Source organism: Eretmochelys imbricata, chromosome 8 (assembly GCF_965152235.1).
Source record: "Eretmochelys imbricata isolate rEreImb1 chromosome 8, rEreImb1.hap1, whole genome shotgun sequence".
Lineage (NCBI taxonomy): Eukaryota > Metazoa > Chordata > Testudines > Cheloniidae > Eretmochelys > Eretmochelys imbricata.
Window position 1 is genome coordinate 91,429,865 of NC_135579.1, and position 19,448 is coordinate 91,449,312.

Here is a 19,448-nt window from a genome sequence, read left to right on the forward strand (position 1 = left end):
CTCAATCCAGAGCCTTCATAATGTAGAGATTTAGGACTAAAGTATTCTCTTATAGCACGGCCTCCATGGTAGGCAGGGTGTGGGGCAGGCATGTTGCAGCAGGAGCTTCAGGAGAAAATTTGGTTGAGTCAGCTAGAGTTGCTTGCTCCCAGGGCCCTGGAGGAGCCAGTGTTATAGCGGGAGCTCTGGCATCTTTGAAAGGACGGCCTGTGCATTTTGCCTGCATCCAGCCAGCTCATTTGTGCATCCCTCCCATGCTATAGCTTTTCCCTACACAAGGTTGCAAGGGGAGCACCCTCCCCAGCCACCTGCCTGCTTAGCCAAGCAAGGCAAGCCACAATCACACACTTAAAATTACTACTGGATATTTGCCGAATCCAGCTAATTTTACTGAAGTTCAATAGTGCCACTGAAGACATGGGACCACCAGTGTGAGTAGGACTGGGACCACAGTCAGCTTTTCCAGGAAAGCAGGTCCATTGTATTTAATAGCACAATCATATGATTTTCTCTGGAAGGCAGATATTTAAAAACCTTTAATATATTATATTATATTAATGTAGAGGCAAAAAAATAAATACCAGATATACATGCTATGTACAATATGCTGGACCCAACCTACCTACTAGGTAGTTGCAAACTAGTGCGAACAGTGCAAAAATACTAGCTCATAGAGCACCATCTTGTGTTCAGATCCTGTAACATAAAATAAAATCTGTTTTGTTTCTTTTGTTGCATGCCTTACAATGCTATTAAACCACCTTTGAAGCAGGACTTTGATGCTGACACTGTTATTAGAGGGTTACTGGTAGAGTAATGAAAGGAAAAAAAATTATCATGACCCAGCCTGAGGGTGATAAACCTAAATCACATTGAATTTTTTTATACATTAATAAAAAAAACCCAATTCTTTCTCCCTCTGTACTCTTACATATATTAATGCATTTAGATATTCTTGTGGTGTTGTCCGTAACTAACTGTGTGCTTTTATAACAAGGTTTTTCCCACTGGTGAGCCTTGAGAATGTGCTGGCCTGATTTTTAAACTAACTCTAACTTGAGTGCTGTCTTTTCTTCTGTTAGATCAAGGGCAGAGATAGAACATGAAGCTCTTATTGATGGAAATCTTGCAACTGAAGCAAATCTGATTATTTTGGATACATTAGAAATAGTTGTCCAGGTAAGGATGAGGGGGATTTTGCTGATGTCCGAATAACATTTGCTAGCAGGTTAAGTGGTTCAGATTCTTAAACTATGCCCTCCTGCTGTTTGTATTTAAGCTTTGCTGCTGCAGGAGAAAGGGGGATCCAGGAGGTGAGATCCCAGAACAGATAAAAGATCAGTGATTTTTTTTCCAAGCCTTATAACAGTCTGTTTCGTAAATCACAAACATCCCTCCAGCCTTCTGGAAAGGTGCTTGTCCCCCTCATTAGTGTAATGCAGGAAATATTTTCTTACATGTTTTAATGTATAAATAATGCCTGGAAGAATCTGTAATAACTCCATCGTCCTGCCTTCCTCTGACAAATTCCTGCTAGTTCCTTCCCAGGTTTGCCATTCTGCTCCAGGGCTCTGCAGGAGGCATTGTGCTTCCCAGAGGCACGGGAGGATGGTGCCTCCAGAACGATCCCATAAGGAGGTGCAGTGAGCTCCCCTCTGCGACTATGGCCTTGTTGTTGTTTGTCTCTCAGGTTGTTTAAATGTTAGTGGGGAGAAATCCCCATGCTCAGGGGGTAAAATCCTGGCCCCATTGAAGTCAATGGCAAATCCTCTGTTGACTTCCGTAGAGCCAGAATTTCACACAGAGAATCCAGTTGTGGCTGGCTCTTGTGCTGGGAGCATCTTCCACCTTCCAAACCTACACAAGAGCCAGCCAAAGTGTCTGTAAAATAGTATTTGTAATAGAGCTTAGAGCTACATAATTCTTCAAGGGACAGATCTTCAGAAGGTGTAAATCGGCTTCAGTAGGACACCTGATTTCCACCCACTGAGGATTTGGCTCAGAAACTTGTGAGTTTCACACATTTGTAATAGGTCAGGGCAGATTATTCGGGACAGTAGCACAACCTGATCGGCCAAAGGGTTAACTTTGTTCATGTGACTGTTGATTTGATTTTGACAACAGACTGTGTCTGTGACGGAATCCAAAGAGAGCATTCTCGGTGGGGTGCTGAAAGTTCTTCTCCACAGCATGGCTTGTAATCAAAGTGCACTTTATCTGCAACACTGCTTCGCCACACAGAGAGCTTTGGTTTCAAAGGTGAGTGTCCTGCACATGTAGTGGGGTTTTCTCTTCAGTATTTGGGTCATGTCACTGCAAGGCTGTTATTTTGTACTTCCTAACATTAGTGTTTACGCTGTGGGGTTTGATGAATGGAAGGAGGCTGTTTATTTTTCATGTTTGCTACCTGCAGTCATACACTTCAGGTCTGACTACTGTGGACAAAATGACTTTGTTTTGCTGGGCTGCTTGTTAAAATTATATCACATCTTTTCTACACACACTGAGCTGATGGACAAGTTAGTGCCTCTCTTACTCATTGAGACCTACTCAGAGCTACTTACCCCCACCCTACCAGTGCCAAAGGAGCCCATGTTGCTGTAATGCACACCAAGGACCCTCTATCCTAATGTAACGTCACCTTTCTTCTCCTTCCAGCTCCTCGTCATGTAATTTTCGCCCTCTCGACATGGGTAATGGAGTCCAAGCTAGCGTACAGAATTTGACCCTCGGACCTTGGATTTTGATCCATGAGTCTAATGAAGTTTGAGTAAGAAAGGCTAATAGTCAAAGCTGGCTTAACATAGAAACCAAGGGAACTGGAAGAAAAAGTAATTTACACCGATATAAACTCCTTGTAATATTACTTAGGGCTCGCCTCTGTGAACAATTAGACCGCAGCAAGTCGGGGTGTGAATCTAACCCCCGACTAGCCAGCTGTGGTCTATCTGTCCATGTGCATCCGATTGACACGTGTTAGCAGTTCGTTTGAGCGCTTTGATCTAGTCCTCTTTGTAAGTGGACTAGCTCAGAGCACTCTATTGAACTGTTAACGCACGCAGACAGGCCGCAGCAGACTAGTGCATGGTAGATTCACACCCCAGCTTGCCGCGGTTTAATTGTCCGCATAGCTGAACCCTTAGATTCACCTCTGAATTCAGTCCCTTAGTTGGTGCTGGCAGCCTCAGCAGAATTACTTTTCTCATGTGCTGTCACTACAGTTCCCTGAGCTGCTGTTCGAAGAGGAGACCGAGCAGTGCGCTGATCTCTGCCTGAGGCTTCTGCGACACTGCAGCAGCAGCATTAGTAGCATACGGTCCCATGCGAGTGCCTCTCTTTACCTCCTTATGAGGCAGAACTTTGAGATTGGAAATGTAAGTATACGGCTGCTGCTGTTATTCTATCAGCATCATTTGGTGTTTGCTTATGTTACGGTAGTACCTAGAAGCCCCATTGGCGATCAGGGACCCACTGTGTGGGGCGCTGTACCTGGATCTGGTGAGAGACATTCCCTGCCCCAAAGAACTTACAATCTAAACAGGCAAGACATGTAAAGAACAGGAGGGGGAAACAGAGGCACGGGGCAGTGAAGTGACGTTGCCGTGTGTCACACGTCAGGTCAGTGGCAGCGCAGAGATTAGAACCCCAGCCTGCTGAGTTCTAGTTTGATGCCCTGTCCCCTAGACCAGGCTGCCTCTTTTGTCATTTTATAGGGACTTATTTAAAAAAAGCCGGATGGGGACCTCCACTGAAATGTCGAATTTTTCTCAAGCCGAATGACTTGTTTACTACTCGCTGTTTTTGTAGGGCCAGGTCAGGCTCTTAGGCGCAGGCCCCTGGCAGGAGATGATGTGAGGCCACATTAGGCCAGGAGCGCACAGTGACACGCAACACTCCTGGGAAATGCCACCACTGCACTACCTCCTAGGGGAGTGCAGCAGGCATTCTCCTCTGTGGCCCTGCCTGCTCCTTATGCCTCTGTACCCTTTGCTGGGGCAGCGGGCACCCCTGAGGCCACTGCAGGAACTGCCCTCTGCCCGCCTTGCACACCCCTGTAAGAGACCGCCACAACCTGCCCCCTCGGCTGTCCCATCACAAGGCTTAAGTGTGTCCTCTGTGAAGGGTCTGCATGAATCTAGACTAATTAGGTGCTGTTGGTTTTGTTTTCTGTATGAATCTAATTGGATCTCAGCCTGATTCTCCCCATATGCACTTTACATTACAAAGAGAGCTCCCAGTGTTCACTTTACTATTAAATGTTTTAACAGCGCCACTGCAGCAATCTCACAAAGTATACCCCAAACACCTGGTGTTTCATTACACAGTTCCTGTAGCTGAGATTAGATCTTCTTTCATCTTGTGATAAAATCTTTGCTGTTCATGAACAGCAGAGGCTGAAGCATGCACAGGCTTCTGGGCTCAGATGCTCTTAATTTGAGAGCAAAAAGGGGAAGGAAACTGGAGCTCACTTAGTCACTATCACAGGGCTCTGTCCACTAAAATTACAATGGCTCTCTGTACCCTCTTGCTGAGGATTTGGCCTGTGGTCTGAAACAACACAGAATGGGGTACCTGAAATAGAAGGTCATGCACACATGGGGTAATCTTTTCCTCTAAAGGGACTGGGTCCCACAGGGGCCAACAGGTCATTTCATACACCATGCTCAAGAGGGGAGCAAGAAGAGGCAGGGAAATTTTAACCACTCTTTTCTGGAGAACACTGGCCTGGAACAAAGTACCCCTGCCATATGCCAGCCAAAGACGCACAACAAACAAAATGACAGGGACACCAAACAAGTGCATTGTCCAGCTGGCCAACCCCCTTAAGCTGCTCAGCTGGCCAGCCCCCTTAAGAAAGGGAAGGTGTTACTAAATGTTTCATTTTTGTCCTGCGTCCATGGCTGGTGGGAGGATGCACACGCCACTGTGCTGGCGTTGCAATGAACAGTTACGATTCTTATGGAGTCATTTCATTGTAGTAACTTTTCTGTTGCAGAACTTTGCCAGAGTGAAAATGCAGGTGACCATGTCCCTCTCGTCCCTGGTGGGAACGTCCCAGAATTTCAATGAGGAATTTTTGAGACGTTCTCTGAAGACTATTTTGACGTACGCTGAAGAAGATCTGGAACTCCGGGAGACAACATTCCCCGATCAGGTTAGAGAAATACCACCAGGCCAAGAGTTACATTTAGCTGGAAAGAGTGGCTGGATTTTCATGAATCCTTCGGGCATGGCTCATTCTAGGTTTTTAAAACGGGCTGATTTTAGATTAAGCCACATATAGCAGGGCTGTCGGATACATTTCCTGGAGCAGGATCCATGAGCTGCTCTATAAAACTCAAGCCCTTGATTAGCTCCCACTGATAACAAGGAGCAAATGCACAGATTCAGAGTAGGCAGCTGCCCTAATGTGTTAGTGTATAGTGAGGTTCCTGATGGCAATTCACTACATCGGCTTCTGTATTACAGGTCCAGGATCTTGTGTTCAACCTCCATATGATCCTGTCTGATACAGTGAAAATGAAGGAACACCAGGAAGATCCAGAAATGCTGATAGACTTGATGTACAGGTAGAGTTTATATGCCTATTGCAGAAGATGTTCAGTGGATGCCACTGAACAATCAGCTACGGTATTTGAATTTATCACAGCTCTTGCTGTATTTCCCATCTTTAGAACTTGAAACACCCTGTCATAGTGATTTTTCTTTTAAAGTAGCAATCGCCTTTTTTACATTTAAAACTGCTTTCCTTGCGTTACCATGATCCCCATGGTGCTGAGCATGCCAGTATCACTAAATGCAGAGGTCAAATTGTGCTGACCTCTCCTCCAGTTTGAGCTATTTCGGTGGCACCACCTTTCCTGCAAATACAGGAGGCCATTGAGACTCACCACAGGCCTCAGAGTTTCGCCAGACCTCTTCCTCCCATGCTCAAGATTAGTGCTTCCAAAATAGCATTGAAACACTGAATTCTTATAAAAAGCTATTAGCAGTGCAGCCTTCCTCGCCTGTGCAGTACCTGAAGGACATCTCATGAGTGGGGCAGACTGGGAGAGAGATCAGTCCCGGAAGGGAAAACCTCGGATAACATTTTCCATTCCGGATTCTGACCTGTGTACTAGTGCAAAGTGTCTGGGATACAGGACCCAGTCTAGCTCCACAGAAGTAAAAGACAACTAGTGTTTTCAGAGGGACCTGGCGCAGCCCCATAGCGAGCAATAGGCAAAGGGAAAGGAGTGATCAGCAGGACAGAAAGAGGCTGCTAAAATGGCTGCTATTAGTCTGTTTTGAAACTATGAGGCCAGGTGCTGGAGTCTGGTGAACGAATCTGATCAGCTTGTGGTGTTTGCAGAGAGGCATGGTCCAAATGTCTTAGATTTTGGGAGTGTGTTTGCTGTTAAGAGAGCTGGATAAGGATCAGGTGACAAGTGGTGAACTTGGGGGTCTGATCCCAATTTCCACCCCACAGACCACCACAGAAATCAGCACTGTTCAGCCCAGTGGGCCGTGTCTGCTCAGAAGGGGCCCCAGACTGAATCAGTCTGGGTATATCAGGTTATGCTCCAAGTGCATTGGCAGAGAAGAGGGGGGAAGCTCACACAGTGTCTGCCCACAGTATGCCCGGTCCAGTCCAAAGCCAGTAGAGCTTAATCCTGCACGAAGCTGAGTGTTGTGGCCTTGATCTAGCAAAGCATGTAAATTCATGGTTAACCTGAAGCCAGGGGGACTACTCAGTACTTAAGCACTTCGCTGGATCAGAGCTAGAGGGCTCAGCACCTCCCAGGATTAAGCCCTTTGTTATGATGTTCCAAGAACATTAATGTAACTGTCAAAGTGTTTTTAAAATGAGTTCTTCTATTTAAACACCGCCCTGTTTCTTCCTATGCTACTGCTATAGCATTTGTTTACACCAGTGTTTGTGCAGCGCTGAGCACAATGGGGTCCCCACTTGGTTAGCTTTAGGTGCTACTGCAATATAAATGTGAAATGATAACAAGAAGAGTTTCTTAGCTTGGAAGTCCAGGCAATTATTTTGTATTTTATTCTAGTTCATATCTGTTTATATCAAGCCTAGAACTATGGGTAGACACTTGTAAAATATACATAAAAGTAAATAAACACTAATTGCGAGACATTTATTTGCAACTAGAATTGCGAAAGGCTATCAGACTTCCCCAGATCTGCGACTGACCTGGTTACAGAACATGGCTGGAAAGCATTCTGAAAGGAGCAATCATGCCGAATCTGCCCAGTGTTTGGTCCACTCGGCAGCCCTTGTGGCTGAATATTTAAGCATGCTTGAGGATCGAAAATACCTTCCCGTAGGGTGTGTAACGTTTCAGGTAGGAATGTGCTTCCATCCCCCCCTCAATTGTACATTTTGCATTTCTACCGCCTAATGCTGAGATACAAAGCAATAATAAAAGTCCTAAGTACAAATCAAAGCAGTCCTGAAAACAGCTTCATCTAATACGATTTTGCTGTTCCAGACAGGGTATAACTTTTCTGAAACAGTTGTTGAAAACTGTTCTTGTGATTAGGTTGTGACTAAGAGCATCAGGCTTCAATCCAGCAGAGCATGTAAGGTCATGCTTAGTTTTGAGCATGTGAGTAGTCGCACTGGCTTAAAGTTTTATCATATGCGTAAGTGCTGGATCAAGGCCTGTGGAGAAATGAAAAATACTTGAAATTTGCCTCTTTCAAAGAGGATGTTGCCTAAGTAAAAACTGAGTAAAGCTTTTTGGCCCAGTATCAGATTACCTCTAGCTTTTGGAGTATTAAATGTAGTTGCTTAAATAAAACTTTTCAACTCTATCTAAACTGTGTCTCCTTAGAACATATCTTCTAATGTTTTGGAAGAATCCGCAGTTTCTGATGATGTTGTCTCACCAGACGAAGAAGGTATCTGTTCTGGGAAGTATTTTACAGAAGCAGGTCTGGTGGGATTGCTGGAACAGGCTGCAGCATCTTTCTCCATGGTAGAAGATTTTAATCTCTCTCTATATCTATTTCAGCAACACTCATAGTGCTGGGCAATATTCAGGAAAAAGTTTTGTAAATGAGACTGTATAATTCTGCTGTATCACTTCGTTTATTTTGATGGTGTTGGTAGCAATGTTTCTCCTGGGCAGCTCAGTTAGCCCCTGTAATCAACCATAGCCTATCACTGAGTGGGTTTTGTGGGTTTTTTCAGTTCATCATTTAAGGTAATTGAGTTTTAGTTAGTTGGGAAGGTCTAATTCTAGTTCTAATTCACCATTAGTGAAAGACAAATATTATCTCTACATTATTAAAGACCATGTAGTTCCTTCCACCCCTTTGAGTAGAGGGGACTGGCACACACACAGCTGGTGGGTGGTATCTTTGTGGCCTCCCTGTCCCCATACTGCAGATGTCCCTCCACGGATCGCTAGGCAGGGTCTGTGGCTCGGGAGAGCGCAGGCTGGTGCTAGGAGTGGGCAGAGGTTGGGAAGGTAATGGAATGGTAGCAGTGTACCCATCAGAGACAGGCTTTTAAGAACAAGGTAATTATTTACCACAACGTGATTTGGAATTCCCTGTGGCAACAGACAACAGAGCCTGGCAGCACATTTCCTGCAATGGACTGGCAAAGCCGTGAGGGAGTAGGGAGGCATAGTGCTTCTGCAGATCCTTCTAAATCCATCTGTGACAGGTGGAACCCTAGTCAGATCACCATGCGTGAGAGGGCAAATGGTGCTATTTGACAGACACCTGGCAGGCTTCAGGGAGACACTTCACAAGTCCCATCTCATGCAGTTTGAGAATGCAATATACAAGTTACACAGACCCAAGTCGCACTAAACCTAATGGGCTATACTGTGCACTCAGACGTAGACACTGTTCCCATTGACTTGTTTAATATTTGGTTCAGCCTCTCCCCTCTTGCGCATGTATTTTAAATTAAGAGAACATCCCAACTTCAGTAATAAATAAGTTTTTTAAAAATAAATAGAAATGTGTTACTATACGTGCTTTTGGTTCTATGAATTACTGAGGATTTGATCCCTCTTCTACAAAAGATTCCTGATTAAATTACAATAAATGTAAGCATATAAGCAACCACTTCAATTTTGTAATCTTAGTTACTGAAGTACTGTGGGCATGTATTGTATACCAGTGTATTTCTTTTCTTTTCCTGTTGAATTGATAAAAGGATCCATCTGATACATATTATTTTTGTAGGCTGGCATGTATGAAGCCGTTAACGAGGTTTACAAAGTCCTTATTCCTATTCACGAAGCTAACAGAGATGCCAAGAAACTGTCCACAATTCATGGTAAACTCCAAGAAGCATTCAGCAAAATTGTTCATCAGGTAACGATTTTAATCTTCCAGCTGCAGTATGAACTGTGAAGATATTTGAAATGTTTTAGTGTTGTTTTCCACCAAAAGCTAACTATCAAGGAGACAGCCATTTCAATCAGATTATATGAATAACATCAAAATGATGGTCCACAGTAAATGCAAGGATCGCTGATGAGTATTAACTCTAGGGACCTTTATAATCATACAAGGATGTCAAGTCTGCACATACAAACTTTTCATGTAAATAACAAAAATGAGGAGGAGTTATTAAGAAATCTGTCAGTTGCATTGTGCATACTAGTTATAGATGTATAATTTCAGGTGTGACTTTAAAATATGTTTGCATGCTGGTAAAAAAGGTTTGTTACATTTAGCTTACTAAATAGCATTAAGAAATGTTTGGGTTTTATTTAGCTCTTTGTAGGCTGCATGGGCTATTTTGAACTTCACCAAAATCTTTTTTTCTTGTTAAACAAAAATACAAAAGGAAATCAAAATATCCTTGTTTTCCTGCCTCTGAAATTAGATTTCATTCTGAACATACCTATTATTTAAAAAAAAAATCCTTAATATTGTATCCACCAGTATAACTAAAAGTTAGACAACATTATCCATGTTCTTGAAAAAGCAAACACTTAGGACGGAGGTAGCTGGGCTGTGTTATTAGCAAAGCAGCCTCAGCTAAATACATTGTGCAATCTCCTCTCTGTATTCTCCTGCTCTTTTCCGTGCAACTTTAGCTACCTCATAGCCGATGCTGCTCCGGCTGTAGGCAGTGATGTAAGATCAGGCCATAGGTTGCTAATCACTGAGCTCACTTCTGACTAGGCTCATTGTAAAAACTGTGGCCCCAATTCAGGAAAGCATGTAAACACATGCTTAACTTTAAGCTAGAGGTTAATCACGTGCTTAAAAGTTGTCCTGAACTGGGAAGATTTCCTGAACTGAGGCCTATGCTCAGTGGGATTTGAAGGCACCACATAGGAGCCACTCAGCATCTTGCAGGGTCAGAGCAGCCATGCGGGACCCATCCTGTGAAGTGCTGAGCACTTCTTGGAAGATGCTGAAAGGCATCAACTCCCACTGAGCTCAGTGGACCTCAGCTCAGTGGGAGATGGAAGTGCTTGTTACCTTACAGGATTGGCCCACAGCACCTGTCCTTTCCTGTGAGGGAGCATCAGAACTCAGCAGCCAATTCTAAAACAAATACCAAAACAGTGGCCCTCACATGGACTGGGTATGTTGTGTGACAGCTGGTTTAATTACGCTTCTATAAAAGTGTAAGCTGAGCCAGTTCTTCAGTGGATGGATATCTGCAGAGCTCCACTGACTGTCCTGATTTACACCAGCCGAGGATCTGGCCCTGCTCTCTCCACATTATAACTTGTGGCATGGCTGTGCCAGAATTCCGGATATTGACCAGACGTGATAAAGAATAATAAAGGACAAAAATGTGGTTGATCTCTCTCTCATCAGTCATGTAATGTCCTTCTCAGCCAAAGGGAACAATAGGCCACAGCAGATGCCTGGTAACTTATAATCATTGAGACCATTTCAGATTAATAATACCTTACAGTAGTGGTCATGTTTTTGGCCTTTGAAACATTTTTTTTTTGTTTCTGTGACATGCCCTTTTTACTTTTTATTATACAGAGTACTGGCTGGGAGGTAGGTAATATTTTAGTTAGTAAAGAACACTAATTGATCAGATGACTCATGCCAATGCTTTGCCCACATGTGCTAGTTGTGGGTATTTCTGTTGCTGTCTGCTGTTTAAACTGAATTCATTAACCAAAGAAATATCAATAAAATGATCGTTGTAGCTGTAGGAAACTCTTTCTAAGAAGCTGTAGGTAGTGCATGGTTGCCAATGTGTTCCACTAATGAGGTTCTTTGGTGAATGAGCCACTGTATCATCACTAGTTTGTTTTTATATTTTGTTTATAATTCTTCTCATCAGCATTGACACAGAATATCCTCTCTTCATACCATATTTTCACCCCACCCACAGGGGTCGATTTAAGTGCTTATGCTCAGAGGTGTCGAAAGCGAAACCTGTAATGGTTAAGCAGACATTAGCTCATACTAGAGCCACTCCATCTTGGTAATTAACAAATGCTGAATACCTTTTTTCGAACACAGATTTTTGGGTGGGGATAAAATAGCACAATTCTTTTAACGCCAGAGATTTTGTTCTGCTGCTTTAGTTTTAGCAGAGGCCCTATGCTTGCATTTCTACAATATCCATCACGAGAGACACTCGTTCGGATTAAAAATAAACGGTGTCCACTAGATCTCTCTCACAAACCAGTTCACTGTGATTTTGATGAATCAGTTAACAGGTCAGTTGCTTGTGTTTGCATTTTTGCTCTTATGCATCAACTTTAATTTTTTTAACTTTTTGTAAATATACTCCTAGATTATTTTCCTCAGTTCCCAAAAGAGCTTTTCAAGCACTGATATCTGCTTCTGCTTTACTTTGAATCAAGCAACTCAATCTGGTCCACTCTTACTATCAAGATTGTTCAGTACTTTAAGACCCCAATTCAGGAAAGCACGTAAGCCCACGCAGTCCTGAGTTGGAGCCTATATAAGAGGTCCTACATATTCTCTATTACACCTAGAGTTTTGGCCAGAGATGTATAAACTTCATGTCTAATTCTGGCTTGTCAAGAATTAAAGTTCAATAGTTTACTTGTAATTTCTGATGTAAAAGAACTTGCCTTGTAAATCGCTTGCTTTTTACTGTGACCCAACAATCCAATGTTTGTATCATAGAATGTAAGTTATGTGTGCTCAGTATCCAATAAGTAATGGAAGCCTGTGAGCATCTATTTTGATCAATCTTCATGATGCTAAATCGACCCCTGAAGTATCCCCTTGTCATTGGTTATGATTTTAACATCATTCAGTCTTGTTTTATTGCATGGTAAAACACACCCATGGTTTATGTTCTCGTCTACTGTTGTGCACTTTCGTTGCCACTTTTTGCTGAGCTTTTTCTTCGTAGCCTTCACGTTTGTTGCATGTTTTTCTTTTTCCTTATTTTTTAAAATATTTTAATTGATGCACACCTCTTTTTTTTTTTTAATTTATTTATTTGCTGCCAATTGCTGCTTATTTGTTTTTTGGAATTTCCCTAATTAAAATACTTTCTGTTTTCTCCTCTATCGCCCTGGTTGCTGACCCTACTCCCCACTTTTACTATTGTCTGTTGTGGTAAGTTCCTACTTTGTGGATTTTTTCTTTTTTTTTTTTTTACTCTGTGGAGACCTCAATAATTTCATTTTACCAAAGAGCAATGCCAACTCACAGATCCAGGGAAAGCAGTACTGCCAACTCAAGTGTTCAGGAGTCAGGTCTCAATACGTTCATGAGATGTTGCTTAAAAATCATGAGTTTTTAATATTTTTAGTTACCTTCTGGTTTTTGAGCTGTTAGGATTCACCTTTTCATGCTTTTCACTGCAACCGTGAGGGTTTAAAAACAAAGCCAGTGGAGATTCTTACTGAAATTACAAGACTCCAAGAGTTGGCAAGACTGTCTAAAGACTTTGTACATTGGATTAAAATCAGCAAGAAAATGTCAAACACCATAACAGAGAGATTTGGGGTTATGAACTCCCCTCTCTAACATGTATGAAGGAGTTATTTTTGCTCATACCTATTTTGGGCCAGTTCTGCCTGCGTTTATACCCAGGCTACGCTGTTGTCAATAGATGGCCCCCTGCTGTGTCTAATTTCTCAGCCCTTTGATCAGTTAAATCTAGTTGGCAAAGCTTTTGGTGTGTGTGCAAGAGATAACTTTAAACCTTTATTCCCAGCGATTTTGGAAGCTGTTTACCATGCATAATAACAATCATGAACCCTTCATAAATCATGGTGGCTGTTATCTGCTCTGCCAGTTCTGAAATGGCTACTCAGTGTTCACCTTCATTCTCGTCTCCTACCAAAGACCTATTACTTTTCTTGAAATAATAGGCGAGAAAATGCTTTGTTGTTAATTTCTCCCTCATACCTGCATTTTTAGCTCTCTTCAGAAACAATGTAGTATTTTGAAACTACTTGTTTTGTTTTCAGTACTATGTTTATAGGGCCTTTGGAATTGATTTAATTTCTATGGGAAAATCCTGGCAAATTTAGAGTCAACACATGCTCATAACACAAGACCCTTTAGATTAGGTTATGTTATTTAGCCCAGTGGATCTCAAACTTTAGCAACCCGAGGACCCCCATTTTGATTTAAAAATTTTCACGGACCTCCTAGTACCCCACTCAGACCCCACCCCGCCCCACCTCTTCCTGCCCCACTCCACCCCTGCCCCCCTCCTCTTGCCCGCTTCTTTCCGCCCCCTCCCCCAAGTGCGTCCCCACTCCTTCCCAGCGCCTCCTGCATGCCACTGAACAGCTGTTCCCCAGTGTGCAGGAGGCACTGGGAGGGAGGGGGAGGAGTTGATCAGTGGGGCCGGCGTCTCCGGACATGATTCTGCCCCTTCCCCCTAGCATGCCCGGTCCCCGCTCCTCCCCCTCCCTCCCAGCACACCGCTGAACAGCTGTTCCCCAGCATGCAGGAGGCGCTGAGAGAGAAGGGGAGGAGCTGAGGGAGGAAGGGGGAGGAGTTGATCAGCGGGGCCTGTGGACCCCTGGAGTAGGGAGTCCGCGGACCCCAGTTTGAGAAATGCTGATCTAGCCCATTGCAAGCAGACTAGCCATGGAATTCAATTCTTTGTTTCACTTCTGGTGCTACTGAGGTACATTTGAGTATGGCCTAGACTGACGTTGTCCTTCAGTCTTGCCCAGTCAACAAACACCTTTGGAGAGCCACCTTTCTTGCACCCGACAGTGGAATTCAAAGAACAACCACCTCCCCATTGTGTCCAGTTTCCTACTTTGTCCTAGGTGTCTGACTTGTTTTTTTTAACGCCATTAGGCAAAGGCTTGAATGATTTGAATTGATAAATCCCAAATTTGCATGTAACTGCCTCTGACTCAGCAATCAACCCTTGCCTGACTGGCTCACTTGGCTCTTAGTTATAGTAACTCGAGCAAACACCGGCTTAACACAAGCAAAAGCCCTTAGGTATTTCCCAGCCAGGCTGGAAACTGGGCTTTTCCCAATTCCAGGAGGCTCAATGTTACTAAAAATAGCACCTAAACATTTGCCCAAAGTGATGGAGCTGGTGTGCACCCAGCTGTCTGGATTGCACATGCAGATACTCATTTGTGGCTGCACCAGGGGTAATTAGTTGTGCATGAGTGTTCATAGTCAGCTGGCAGCTAAGCCGGCTCCCGGTCGCTGTACTCCCTGTTGGATTTCAGCAGGAAAAGAGCATCCAGGAGGCAGCGGTGGTGGTGGTAGGAAGTAGCAAGTGGCACTGAGGGGAAGGGGACTCAGTACTTGTCCCAGATCTCCCCCAAACCTGGTAACCAACCAGCCCACCTCTGGCAGATTCTAACTTCTACCCCAGCCAGCTGCCCTCATCTTCTCCACAACGTCCCTCCGTCAAAAGGCACCCCACAAACATAGGTGCCCCCAGGTTCTACCTCAAGCTTTTCAGCTACCCTAACCCCCCCACCCGCTGGCCTTCCCACCAAACCCAGCCTCCCTTAACTACCCCAAAGCTTCTTCCAGCCATCTCCACCTAGATATCACCCACCTATTTCCCAGACACCTGTCAGCACCCCAACAGTGCTTGGGGTAGAGGTATATTGACTTTAAACCAAAGTTTTATAATCATATACAAGGTAGTTGCAAATATGCACATTTAATGAGCTTATCTGCATATTTGCAAATAATTTGCATGTCATGTCGTACACAGAACTGCACAAAGCCTGGCAGCTGTGCATTTCATTGATGAGAACAGGGACATAGACATTAAGGCTGAAATTCAGTGGGATTTGGGCACCTAACTCCCCTATGCTCCTTTGAAAACTCAAATAAACGTTAAAGTGTTTCCTTCTCCTTTGCTCTGTTTCCTTTGTTTGTCAGTGATCTTGTGCCCACTTAGCAAGGCTGACCTCCCAACGCTAAAAATGGCTTTAAAAATGCATTTTAAGCGGCATACTTGGCAGCACAATGGAGATCACCAGTGGTTAAAGCTGAGGGAACAGCAGACGAAAGGAGGCTTTCAGGAGATATTTCATTTTTGTTTGTATCAGGGAAACCTGCTTTTTTATGGTGCTTAAGGAGGATGAAGTTGGTGCTTTAGCATGCTGGGCAGCTCGGCTACAGGGTTCACGTACATGGATCCAGGGCTTGTGCCATTAGCACTCCTACCGTGTTATTTAACCCTCGAAGAAATCCTGCCCCTGCTGCCCAGAGGCTAAATGTTACTGAAACGCTCACTCATTTAAGACATTTTAATGATGTAGCTTGTGCCTGAAGTGGGCGTTTATGGAAGGGAGAATAACAATATGTCCACATAGGCAAACCACCCCCACCAGAGGATCTTTTTAGCACAAAATAGTGTCTGAAAATGATTGTTTTGCTTATGTAGATGGGCTCAATCCAGAGCCGGTGCTAGGCATAAGCAGACAAAGGAATTGCTTAGGTCCCTGAGCAGCTCAAGAGCCCCCCCTCTTAATTACTAGTATGTGTTGTGAGGAGGGGGGGATACTCCTCCTTAGGGCCCACCATGGGCTGGCTTTGACACTGGCTCACTCCGTTTGGAAGCACACTACGGAACTGTGTGACTGTCTTTGTTGAAACCCCAGTGCAGCAGAGTGGCTTGTGTAAACCAAAGCCCACGGAGCCCAGGAGTGAAGCTCTCACATCCTGCAGCAAGGTGCCATGAAAGCTCCGCCCGCACTCCTCAGTTCTGACCTGTAACATCCCTGCTGTTCAGGTCCTGAGTCTTAAACACAGATGTCACGTCGCAGGGCAGGTTTTTGATTTGGACTAAGAGGGAGCTGCAATCCAGAGGTGAAAGGCTAATGTGCTAACCAACGCTGCCAGCCATAGCCACGCGGCAGGGCTCACACCTGCTGTTCATATTGTCTCGCTTGGATCATTTTCAAGAGTCAGAGATTCATCTTAAGTGACTTGGTTTCTGGCTTAAAACACTGTTCGTTGTCACAAAAAGCCACTGTAAATGGACTTTCTGATGGTGAAGGATGTTGGCATGTGTTGCGAGGCTGTACTAAGCCCCCACCCTGGCTCCAGACTGCGGAGATGGATTTTGCCTTTGCCGTCCCTGCCCTGTCCATATGTATGTACCTGTACATGTGCACACAGAACCTGATCACGCTGGGTTTGTGCGGGTTTAGTAAATTTCCCCAATAAAGCTTCACTGTTTTGCAATGATGAACGGCCAACATTTTCTTTTCCTACTTCTGGATATTTGCATAGCAGCATAAATGTGCCTAGTGCTTAACAAAGTATCTGTGACAATGTCCATGCCCCAAGACTTTACAATCTAAGGGCCCGATCCTGCGAGCACTTATTACTTGGCTTAGTGCGTCATGCCACTGAAATCATTAGCCACCATTTCCCCTGAGATTAAGGCTTATTGGCTCCACTCCAACAACCTAAAGCAGCCCTAAAGCAGGAAAAGCTGGCCATGTGCTTCTATCTTAGGGGAATCCTTGGCTGGTGTAGGGAAGCGGCATGGTTTGGGGAATAAGGGTATGGCCAGGATACCCCTAGATCCCTCTGATCCCTTGCTGTGACCCAGGAGGCTGTTGGGAACTTGCACACAATAGAGCAGCCTGAAGGCTGCTCCAACTTGTGCCAGGGACCAGCCCCAAGATCAGGAGATCACAGAGGTGGCTGAAAGCCATTTTTGTCTCCTTTCCTGCTGGGACAGCCTCTCAGAGGGAGTAGCATGCAGGTGGTTGAGCCCTGGATTTTGAAAAATCCATGGGTTTTGATTTTTTCCTGTTGCGAGGTGGATGCATAGACATGCATCCTGAAAGGACTTTCACATTTTATTTTAAGCAACCATTGCTTTGGTAGTTTTATATTTTTTTAAAAATAATATATTGCACTGATGAAGCCAATATCCCTGTGTATCAGGCCCAAACCCCTTCGTGCTGACTGAATTCAGCTAGTTTTAGAGATGAATTTGTGGGGAACTGAGCGCAGTTGGAGCTAAGGGCACTGTGCACCTCATCGGCGGTGCTCAGCATTTTAGACGATCAGAAACACAGGGACCAATCCTGCACAGTAGTGATACTGAGCACTTCTTGGAAAGTGGGAAGCGCCCTCCACTCCCACTGAGCTCAGTTGTTACCCTGGGTGCCCAGTGACTTTCAGGAGGTGCTCGTTGGAATTGCCATCGGTGGAGACTTGTAGTAACTTTTAAAAACGTATTTGGAATATTGCTTTGTACCATTAAGGCTAAAGGATGCAGGGCTTTCCTCTCAACTTGACTAGGCCCAGATAGAAGAGACACGTGACCCAATCCTACCAGTGCAAATCCATAGCAAGAATCCCACTTATTTCCATGAGAACAGGATCAGGCCTGTAGCATGGGACAAAGACCCAAAAAGGAAGGCAGCATGGCCTAGTGAACAGGGAAGAGTACTAGGAATTAAGAGACTTGAAGTGTGTTCCTTACTCGCTGTGGGCCTGATCCTGTGCTTATCAGCCAACGGCAAAATTCCCATTGACATGTAGGTAGTACAGGGTTAGGCTCCGCGTAACATTGAGGGAGATACTGAATAGCTCTGTGTTTCAGTTCCCCATCTGCATAATGGAAATAATAATTCTTTGTAAAGTGCTTTGAGATCCTCTGGTGAAAGGTGCCATGTACACGCAAGCATTGCTATTCAGATGATGGAAGGAAGAAAACAAATAGCACAGTGAGCTGGAAATGATGAGGTGTTTTCTTTAGCATAGATAACATTGTCCATTGTCTGGGTTTCATGGGTCCGTCTGAAAAGTTAGCGTAAGGGACACCAAGGCTGAGTGGGATGGGAGGAGGTATGGGGCTGAAATAAGGGTAGCTGAGAGATGTGGATGTAGTCATGATTGATAGTCCCCAAATGTAGCATCCAATACTTTGATTAAAATACCGTAATCCATTAGGGCACTGATCCAGCAGAGCATTGAACACGTGTGAAGCCGGGCCCAGCGTGATTCCTCAATGGCTTAAAGTTACATCCTGTCCTTTGCTGAAGTGGGGCCTGAATGTTTTTCTCTTTTCGCTTCCCTGTAACAAGGCCAGCTTGTGACCCATCAAAAACAAATCAGAGGCTTTTTTTTTTTTCCAGCCATGGGCACCTCCAGCATCTTCCAGCTCTTCCTTTCTACTCTGTTCTGGTAATCAAGGGGAGTATGGAAAAATCCTGTTCTTGTGGCCTAGGGGAACATGGAAATAGACAAAGCTCCTGCTGTCTGGGGGCTCTCTGCTGTACACGGCCTTGTGGGCACACCAGATGCAGGGAGCTAGGGATGCAGGCAGCCCAGCTGGCTGCCCTGTCCAGGGAAAAGGCACCTCTGCTGAACAAGGAACCAGTAAGACCACTTCCTGCGATGAGCATAGGGACCTGAGCGTTCCACGTGCTGCAGCTCCCTGCACTGAAGGGCTCAGCAGCCACAACTCCCAGTGGCGTTCAGTTGGGCTGGGGGAGGTGATGCTGTGCGAATGGCATATCCACCCCTCCTAGTTTGCCTGCTTTTTGTTCTCTCCACCACCAAGGCCGAGGGGATCATGTGGCTCTCAAGCAATTATGTGTTTTCATTACAAAGAAATACAGTCATTGAAATGAGGGAAATGTACCTAAACTACAATTTTATTATTTAAAAGCAGTAAGGAGAACTCCCATCAGATATCTGAATGCTTTCCTCTGACTGCTCACTTTTCATGAATCAGATTCTTTTTATCTTATCAGTTTTGTATCCTTCCTGCCATCCAGACTGTTTTCACCACTACCACAAAAGATCAACTTACAGCAGAAATTGTTCTGCACCTAACCCAAAAAGTAGTCAAATGTCGCCAAAAATGCCTTGCGGCATTGCCCCACCGCAAAATAGTGAATACAAATCCCACCCTCTGGGCTGGACATGTAGAGGTGCCATTTGACACCCAAACACTAAGACTGAGAGAGAGAATGCGTTCTGTTCTGCCTCACACTTTCCCATGAGAGTAAAGGTGAACATGTTCTAAAAAGCACGTCTAG

General features: G+C 44.5%; 1 protein-coding gene across 2 annotated transcripts in view; it reads left to right on the forward strand.

Annotated features, from left to right (window-relative positions):
- The window catches only part of DOCK7 (dedicator of cytokinesis 7), a 141,354-nt gene that overhangs the window by 110,557 nt on the left and 11,349 nt on the right, over positions 1-19,448 (forward strand). For both annotated transcript variants that reach the window (XM_077824622.1, XM_077824623.1), the window contains 8 exons: positions 1,083-1,179; positions 2,125-2,259; positions 3,222-3,374; positions 4,997-5,155; positions 5,470-5,570; positions 7,151-7,343; positions 7,836-7,979; positions 9,205-9,336. In XM_077824622.1, the coding sequence (XP_077680748.1) occupies positions 1,083-1,179; positions 2,125-2,259; positions 3,222-3,374; positions 4,997-5,155; positions 5,470-5,570; positions 7,151-7,343; positions 7,836-7,979; positions 9,205-9,336 (1,114 nt within the window). The remainder of the gene's footprint in view (positions 1-1,082; positions 1,180-2,124; positions 2,260-3,221; positions 3,375-4,996; positions 5,156-5,469; positions 5,571-7,150; positions 7,344-7,835; positions 7,980-9,204; positions 9,337-19,448) is intronic.